This window comes from Acanthaster planci, linkage group LG05, assembly GCF_054643075.1.
Source record: "Acanthaster planci isolate LZ-2023a linkage group LG05, COTS_SCS, whole genome shotgun sequence".
Taxonomy (NCBI): Eukaryota; Metazoa; Echinodermata; class Asteroidea; order Valvatida; family Acanthasteridae; genus Acanthaster; species Acanthaster planci.
In genome coordinates this window covers 7,081,163-7,091,138 of record NC_141781.1, presented here as the reverse complement: position 1 = coordinate 7,091,138, position 9,976 = coordinate 7,081,163, and the positions used below count along the sequence as shown (strand labels likewise).

The 9,976-nt window shown below is 41.5% G+C and overlaps 1 protein-coding gene across 1 annotated transcript; it reads left to right on the top strand.

Annotated features, from left to right (window-relative positions):
- The first annotated feature begins 319 nt into the window (after positions 1–319).
- LOC110987569 (BTB/POZ domain-containing protein 1-like) lies at positions 320–9,906 on the top strand. The gene is made up of 5 exons (XM_022250404.2): positions 320–436; positions 1,637–2,846; positions 3,597–3,684; positions 4,851–4,997; positions 5,687–9,906. The coding sequence occupies exons 2-5, from the start codon at positions 1,690–1,692 to the stop codon at positions 5,843–5,845; spliced, it is 1,551 nt and encodes a 516-aa protein (XP_022106096.1). The 5' UTR covers positions 320–436; positions 1,637–1,689; the 3' UTR covers positions 5,846–9,906.
- Positions 9,907–9,976: the final 70 nt, after the last annotated feature.

The following is a 9,976-nucleotide window of genomic DNA, read 5'->3' as shown; positions in this document are numbered from 1 at the left end:
TGACGCCAATAAAGTAAAATGTGCGAGGCAAAAATGGAGGAAGATGTTTGTGAACAAAAGAGGAATCAAGTTGTGTCCCCCACAACAGCAATTCAGATATCTACCCAATTCGTAAGTGGGAAGGCCATTTGCAAATTCACGACCATTTACGAATACATGGTCTCCGACGATGATCTCATTTCTCACTGAAAAAGTATTAATTATGTGAGTTATAATTCTAATAACAAACACAAATTGGGAAATAGAAATATAAATATTTGAAAATTTGAGAAAATAAAGTTATGAATTTAACATTAACAGACGACGTCCCAAAAAGTACATTGGCCTCTTGAGAGCGCATGCGCAGTGATGTAGATTTAGTGTGGCAGCCATTGTAATTTGTACATGTCATTTTGCAGTAGAATATTCGGCAAAAATACGACTTTGTTCAGGAAAGGTATGTCATTTAATTATATTCAGGAAAGAGTTCCATAGGCTATACGGACAAGGGTAGCAGCTGATGCCCCTACCCATGAGACTTGTTTGAAAAAACCTAGGGCCTAGGTATAACATGGAGAAATTTGTAGGTGTTTTCTAAAAATCTAAACATGCTATAAAAAAGCTTGTCTGCTTCAGAATTTTCTTTGCTAGGCCAAACATTAACAAGTAACATGGCTAAATTTCACTTTTAATCACCCTAGGCATGCTAGGCCTAATATAGCATGTTTAGGCTGAGACAAGTTAGGCCTATGCCCTATCTCTTTCTGACGGCTGTTAATTGTTACATTTTATGGGTAAATAAGTGTTGTCCGTATACTATAGCCTATAGTATAGGCCTAGGCCTAGAACTCTTTTGTCTTTGTATTTCTCATTTTCATGTGGCAGTCATGCTATTTAGGCCTTGCGTCAACAAGTGTCAACACATACAACAAGCGTCAACAGAGCGTCAACAATTTAAAAATCCCCTCTAAAGATTTAAAAGTGGTTTTATCATATTTTTGAGACTCTAACACCTGCCACTTTGTAAGAGAAACATTGCTTCCAGATTCACGCAGAAAAACAAAACTTTTTCGTGATGCATGGAGGCTGCCATCTTTACTCTACCATCCGTGTGAAAACAAGGTGGCGGCTGGTCGGGCAGCAAGAGCAGGCCCGAATTTGTCGCTCAAATTTCCACACTCAAATATCATTTTCGATAACGTGATACATTGAATATGATATGTAGGAGCCTTATTAATTTTGTTGACGCTTTGTTGACGCTCATTGACGCTAAATAGCATGACCCTCATGTGGCTTTTGGTGTTTAGAATAGGACCCCCTTTTTTGCTGTGAAATGCCGTTAGTAATGTGCACTGCTTTATCTACCTAGCCTACTCGCATGACTAAGGCTGATGACGATTTGGGCCTGTGACTAAGTCACATGGAGATGGCCATTTTCTCATTTTCTGAGTAATTGCAGGATACGTGTACCCAGATGATCAGATAGTGCACATGGGAAGATATAATGCATGTAGTGAAAAGACTTTAACAATCAATATTCAAAAGTGTGATGCTTAATTCATATCGTTTAGAATTTAAGTTTCAGTGTTATATTTCACATAGCCAGGCTGAAAAATCTGGAAGTTTTATCTTTTGTCATGTTTGTTTTTTGGTTCAGACTCATGCTCCTGAGTGACTGTGTTTGTCTTCAAAGGCTTGTATGAGCTTGTAATGGCTGGTGCTGGTGCACATCGAAATTTAAATGGACGTCTGAATGGACAATTTAATGGTCAGTTGAATGGTCAAGTACCTGGTCAAGTGAACGGAGTTTCTCGACAGCAGCAGCCACTGCAGCCGCAGCAGCAACAGCCGCAACAGCAGCAGCAGCAACCCCCTCTGCAGCAGTGGGCCTTGCCAGTGGTGCCACTGCAACCCACTCCACCCCCGGCTATCCCGACGGTCAGACCACGAGGGGAAGCGGTCCCCTACAATTGGCAGTCCACCAAGACTTCGGTCAAGGAACGCTTTGCCTTCATGTTCAACAATGAGATCCTGAGCGATGTCCACTTCATTGTGGGCAAGGGGATGAACACCCAGCGGATCCCCGCCCACAAGTTCGTCCTTTCCGTTGGCAGTGCCGTCTTTGATGCCATGTTCAACGGAGGGATGGCCACCACCTCCAATGAAGTGGAACTTCCTGATGTTGAACCCGCTGCGTTTCTGGCTTTGCTGCGATTCCTGTACTCGGATGAGGTGCAAATTGGCCCGGAGAGCGTCATGACCACTCTGTACACGGCCAAGAAGTATGCTGTCCCAGCGTTAGAATCAGCGTGTGTGGAGTTCCTGAAGAAGAACCTGAGTGCAGACAATGCATTCATGCTGCTCACTCAGGCTCGGCTTTTTGATGAGCCACAACTCGCAAACCTCTGCCTGGAAACTATAGACAAGAACACCACCGAAGCGCTTCAGGCCGAGGGCTTCACGGACATAGACCTCGACACACTGATCAACGTTCTTGAGCGCGACACCCTGGGCACGCGCGAGAGCAAGTTGTTCAATGCAATATCCAGATGGGCAGAGTACGAAGCTGTCAGACAACAATTACCAGTCACGCCGGAGAACAAACGCAGAGCGCTGGGAAATGCCCTCAAGCTGATTCGCTTTCCCCTGATGACCGTGGAAGAGTTTGCCAGTGGGCCTGCGCAGTCGGGGATTCTGACAGATCGGGAGGTTGTCAGCCTCTTTCTTCACTTCACTGTGAATCCTAAGCCATCGACAGAGTTCCCTTCCAACCCAAGATGTTGTCTGACTGGGAAGGAACAGACTGTGAGCAGGTTTATGCAAGCAGAGAGTCGATGGGGTTACAGCGGCACAAGTGATAGGATAAGGTACAATCAATCAACATATTTAACTCATTTTATTTCGGGAAGTTTTCCTGAACGGTCTTAATCAGTCAGTGGCGGCAGAACGATTTTTAAAGTTGTGAGACCATCAGGCATCAGCCATTAATAGGAAGATCCATTAAGCCCCACCCCATTATAGGACCTGCAAATAGTGGGAGGGGAGCAAGCCCGTCCACAGTTGACAAAGTGGGAAGGCTGCTGGTTCTCCTCCTCTCTCCCTTCCCCTGCTTCCCCTGCCCGTGAAATCACTAATTGCTGAAGATGGAAGGACACATGTTCAAATGTTTAGTATTTGTTTTACCAGTAACTTCACTGTTACCTGTCAGGACCTTTTCCAAAATCTACTTAAATGAATCGCAGTTGTCAGCGAAGCTTCACTACTCAAACCAAACAACCTTACCCCTAACCATGCTGAACCCAACAGGACCCAACACAGTTTTTTACCAGCAGCTGTTGTATGTTGAATTCACCAGGCTTCACACATTATAGCTGTTGGACGTTGTCGGGTTCAGCATGTGGCGGCAAAATACGGGTAGGGGGTTAGGATGAATAAAAACAGAGCAGGGGAGAGGGGGTGTTGAAGATGAAACTGTATCCCAATTGAAGCACAGTACATGTAACAGCAACTGGGGTCCATAATCCACATTATAAAGCCAACGTAGAGTTCATGAATATGGTGTCGGGACTTCTTTTTGAGATGTCAAATTTTGCTGTCCTGTCCTGCCCTGTGCACAGGTTCCAAGTGAACAGACGTATTTTTGTGGTTGGATTTGGTTTGTATGGCTCCATCCATGGACCAGCTGATTATGCCGTCAACATACAGGTAATTTAATTTGGGAATCATAGCAGGTTATTCTAGTGTCTTGATACTTTGCACGACCAAGACATACAGGTAAATGTGAACAGAATGAGTGGAGTACTGGCTATAAAAAGTAAACTAAAATACCAGACTGCTGTAAGCTTTCAGTTCTGATCAAGATTGCTACAGAGTGTTGCCTTTCAAATTTAGCAGTTAAAACAAATTTTGTAACCATTTCCAATGTATTGGTAGCCAAAGTTTGCCGAATTTTCACCCTTGGTTGGTGTCAGGCTTTGCCTTGCACACTTTCCTCGTTGCATTCAAAACTGGAGGTTCTTTCATCTACATGTAGTATTGAAAATATCAGTTATTATTTGTTTTTGTCAGCAGTGTGAGATTATTATTTGATGCTTCTTGAATTATTTATTTCCTCTTCATGGTCAGGCTTTTAACATGAGATAAAAACGAATAACATATGAGAAGATTTTAATCCTAAAAAAGCAATTTGCTAGTGTAAGGGATCCCATGTTAACCAAAATACACAGATAAACAAACAGGAAACCAACTATGAAATACAAAAAAGACAGACAAAACGCAGGTAACCAAAACAAAAAAAATAGTTATACAGTGAATGTACGAGTAAAGTTCAGAAAATAAACTGTTTAATATAAAATTAGGGCAGTGAGGTGGAAGAAAAAATCGATATTCAGATATTTTAAAGAAAATTATAGATAATGTACCATTTGAAAGGTATGAAGTAACAGAAGATATGCTTGTAACTTCAGTTTGCACTTAGAAACATAGTAGGAATTTGTTTAGAATTCCATGTTTTGGATCCAGATAATTTAAGATCTAAGCAGTTGTTTTGTGTTGAGGTATAGGCAAGGATAATTAAATAATGCTTTGGTATTACAGTTGTGCAAATTCCAAGTTAGCCTAAACATTTCGCTATTGAAGAGTGGAAGTAGATTATTATAAAATGTATAAATACATAATGGCTGCTGGTTTCTGTTAAGGTTAACAACACTTCAGGACTTTGCATTGGTAGTGGCAGCCGGTTGTTGTTTGCTAACCATAAGTGGGTAAAAACCATGACCGTGACTTAAAAAGGGAGGTCCTCTGTTATTGTAGAAAGATTGTATTTTTTGAATAGTTTTGTTTTCATCCCACTTGTTCCTGGTCTTCGACAGATACTCCACGGTGATTCTGATGCAGTGCTTGGGCAGAATGACACAGGGTTCAGCTGCGATGGATCCGAGTCCACGTTCCGTGTCATGTTCAAGGAGCCCATTGAAATTCAGCCCTCGATCAGTTACATCGCCAGCGCCACACTCAAGGTTGGTCACAGGATTGATTTCTTCCAAGCAGCTGAATATTTCAAAAATGTTCTTGTTGAGGGGCATGTTGCTGTTTTGGAACGTGGAACACATCCAGTGGAACCAAATATTGTCATCTGTTCTCAGCTTGATTTGGCCAACCAGTAGAAAAGTGGTATTCTCAGAACAGGTGGTGATCAGTGAAGAACGCTTTTGTGCACCATATTTTGTACATTTCCGTTTTTACTTGGCATAAACTTATCAAAATTCAACTTTACTTGTCTCCTAGTGCGCGTACATGTACGGGCCTTTAACTAAAGAGAAACTAAAAATGGCAGAATTCCTTACCTCTCCCCGATCCGATGAGATCCAGTGGGATTCTTTGGTATTCAGCAGATTTCGTACTAGACAATGTAGACAATGCCACGGTCAAGGCGTCTGCCGATGGTGTATGCGATAGCAGCTGATTGCCAACTTAAACACTAACTGTGTGCAAGCTAGTGTGCACCACTGAAAAAGGCTTAAAAGACGTAATCAATCTTTGCCGGGCAAATGTATGCGGCATAAACATACCGGGTAAGCCAGTCACAATAGCTTATGTTTTCTTTCTTTGGTCGTTGGTATTCCAGCAAGTCCATTACCTGTCCTCATTCCATGACCTGAAGACTTGAGCTTAACCTTGCTGTTTCTTGATATCCCTCTTCCCCCAGGGCCCAGACTCCCACTACGGCACCAAGGGAATGCGGAAGGTTGTCCACGAGTCCGTCTCCAGCGGCAAAGTGGTGTTCCAGTTCACCTATGCGTCCGGCAACAACAACGGGACCTCTGTGGAGGATGGTCAGATCCCAGAAATCATCTTCTACACGTGACAAGAGAGACAGCATGAACTCCATGTTGGTAATATTCAAGAAACTCGTGTTAAATAACTGAATTCAATTTGAAATAATTTCATTTGCTCTGAAAAAAGTTTGATGACTGGTTTCTGCACAGTGTGTAAATGTGCTCACAAATGTCCATGCATATATTAAATTCTTAACACTGACTGGTTTCTTAAAATATCTTCATATTACTTGAGAACAAGGCCTTCATTAGGCCCATGGTTTGTAATCCTAGAAAACATTTACAGTTGTTTGTGTTTGGCAATTCAATTTGTTAAATGTGAGAATGCAAACCCTTAAACGACACCCACTCATGCACTTTAGTATCGGAACCGTTTGAACACGTTAGTAAAAGCAGTATATCAAGCCTAAGGGAACACTCAGTGGCGCAGGTGCATGCATGACTTAGCCATTTATGAACTGGGTACTGTGTTGATTTGTTTGTCATATTTTGATAGCTTAAAGTGCTGTGCAGAAAAATCATGTTTGGTGTGTGTCAATTAGAGATTCATTATGAAACCGTTGCAACAGACAGTTTCGAGGTGAATTCTGAAGTGGTACATTGGCTTTTTGCCAAGTTCGTCTCTTAAAAGTGTCCACTTCAGATGCTGTAATGGAGTTAAAAGATAGATGCGGTTCATCCTTCTTGACCTTGTGTGAAATAAACAAGCCTTTTATGATTTTTGTAAACTAGGAGAGTACTCCTTCACCGAGTCACTTCCAAAGTCTCTTATAGTGGCAGCAACATGAAAAATTCATTCCTTTTGGAAAACTAGCGTTTCAGATTGCTGTGTGCTGTTCCAAACATACCACACGTAAAAAAAGTGGGGAGCAACTCAATCAGAGAAATGTATATTTCTGCTTTTTAAAGTACGGTAGCATAGATAGCCCATACCCTTCCCGACCTTCAAAACACATCTTCATAACAAATTCGGAGGTTGTGGAAAATTTTGCAGAGACCATTTGGGTTCATGACCCAGACTCTGGCAAATGATTCACCATTGGATATATGGATATTGGATATGTGTATATTTTCCCATGTACATGTACATAACAGTTTTCAATATGTGTCGTCATCAGACGAGAGTTGCACGTAGCCCCTGCATTTTGTGTCCTACTGTTTCAGTTTAATTCCAATGTATGGGAAAAATGAGTGGTTACGTTGAAATTGTACTTAATTCACGTTTGTATATGAAGACAAAAATTAATATATATATGCAGGTTTGCCCACAGAGAAATGCATAAATTTGCTTTTAAACCTTCCGTTGGAGATATTATTTTATTACCCAGTAATATGTATCACATGATGTATCATATACATGTATGACATACACCACATAATTTAATGCCAGGAAGACATAATGTGGCATCTGATCATTAATGTCAAACAGCAGTCACATAATAAGTGAAGCATGTCCAATGAGTATGTCCATCAGTGAATTTAGGGGCTGTTTTATTACCCGACTTTCCGGAGCTGTAACAGATGCATCCTTTTGGCAAAAAGCCGTGCCTTTACTGTCCTTTATTTGGCTGAACAGCATCCATGATGGAGACCATTAATAGCCACTGGTCACCGCATGGTCCGTGCACAAGTATTCCCTCAGCCGTGATCAAGACAGACAGGGGGATGTCCCCTGGAAGTTGTTGGTGCCTCACATGCTGTGCACCTGGTTAGACCCCTCGGGTTTAACTTTATGCATATTCATATAAAAAACAAGCCTCACATTTTCACGAAGAATAGAACTTGTGTGCATTCATGTTGTGTTGACCCAACAGAGCACCCTTTTCAAATAAACAGTGCCCTCTCTTGGTCATACATGGCATCTTTACCGAAGCACTGCTTCAGCATGCTCACATCTCTGGTTTGCAGATCTAACATCGACACTACATGTGGGGCCACAGTACACAGAGCTGTACATAGCATAGCAAGAGTGGCGCCAAATTCAAACTCTGGGACCAAAATGGCTGTTGATTGTGTGTGCAGTACAACATGATGCAGTCGTCGTGTGTGCCAATTTACCATATGCACTGAAGCCTAATCCACCATTTTGATTCCAACAATTTCTTGTTGCAACTCGCCCTATAAAAAGCTCTGGCAGTACAGTACCTTGAGCAGTGGTTTGAGGTTATGGCTTAGTGCTGATGGTTGGTAGCCTGATTGTTGGTTGTTTGGAGGGTTGGGGATGAGGAGTCGAGTGGACCTTCTTGCTATCTGGTTCGTAAGTGATTTCGTCATACCCGCACACGCACCACTGATTGCAAGCTTCCACTGGACGAACACTACAGTTGCGCGCTAACTTCCGGTTCCATGTAACTCTATGTGCAGGGGGCGTGGTTTAAACTGATGTGACATCACACTTACGAACTGGATTGGGAAATAGTTGTTGTCAATCAAAGAAATACATGTACATTCAATCTCTATTCTTTGGAATAGTAGGTGCATTTTAACCAGTGACAGGGCATTGTTAACAGGAGTATTGCAATCCAATGGTGTTTTTAAAGAATATCTCTCCCCACCCCCGCAAAAATGCTACCGAATTTCATTGTAGAAAGACATACACAGGATCAAAGTACTTTCATTATTCTTTGCATAAGAAAAGTGTACATGGTTTGTACTGCACTGTTTTTCAACTGTAGCACTTGTAAGAGACATGGCTCTTCAACCTATTACAAGTTACTTTATTTCCACCGTCAAATTATCGCTAACTTAAAGTTATACTTTAATTAACCCTAACACTCCTCAATCCTTCACCTGTTGGAGGACTGAGGACTGTTAGGTACTTTAATTAACCCTAACACTCCTCAATCCTTCACCTGTTGGAGGACTGAGGACTGTTAGGTACTTTAATTAATCCTAACACTCCTCAATCCTTCACCTGTTGGAGGACTGAGGACTGTTGGGGTTAATTAAAGTTTTGGCATTGTCTTTAGTATAATCTGCGACATCTCATTTCAAGGTACATGTAGGTTACTCTGCTCTTGCTAGAAAACGAATCTACATGTATCGTTGTTTGGCTGAGAGATTGGGACAGGATCCGAGATACTGAGAGATGCTTGACAATTCATTCCAAGTTGAATTTGAAGTGTGCTTGGTTTGTGTTTGTTATGAAGTTTGATATAGCTTCTTTTGAAGGTCAGCAACTTGGCATTATATAATTTGTAATTAACATTGTGGTTGAAAACATCTTTGGATCTGTCAGTGTTGCCTTTGGATTCACACCATTTCTCAAATCTTCTGGCACCCTCCATCCGCCCCCCCCCCGTAAATATTTTATGTAAATTCTCATCATCAAATTTAATTTAAAACTACATGTGCATGTACAATGACCACTCCCTTGAAGAACACATGTATAGGGCATGTCATGCATAAATTTTATTGCAGTTGCTGTCCAGCAGAAAAGTTAAATCATTACCTATTTTTGTTACATCACTTGCTCGTGTTGCAACAAGTGACAGGGGTGAGATTTCTCAGCTTTTTAGCTGATTTCAGCTTTTTTTGTTTGGGATTTCAGCTTTTTCTTCCTCACAGGCTGTGTACAAAAGTATAGGAGATTTTCACAGTTCAGCTTCTTTATGCCTTTTTTCAGCTTTTTTTAGCTATTTTTATCGTTGGTAAATCTCACCCCTGAAGTGATGTGGGTGGCTTTTCAGTGAACTCACGTGACAGCATCAGCAGTGTTTTTGCTATTGACATAATGTGACTATGCCCCTGACATGGGTCAAATGTTAACAGGTGTTTGATGGTTTACGTTCATTATACATGCATCTTTGTTCCACCCACGCTTCCACAAATGCAGCAGCAGCATGTAAATGTTGAACACTAGCACCCTGGCCTGCCAAACATCTCATGTGCTAGCAGTCATGGTTGTGGATATTTGCCTAGAGCCACGTCACTGTCATCTGACATAATGACCGAAGTTTCTAAAGCCTTCCAAGGCAAGAAACCATGTTGATACTAGGAGTACAAATGTATAAGGTATGCTTCTTATAGAGACTGATAAGTACATATATTGCTGTAAAATAAAAGACTGCATTTCGGGTGAATGCCTGTATCTGTGTGTCTGTAACACGGTCTGTAAATCCTGTCATGTTCACTTCTTGACATAATCTGCTCAGCATTTT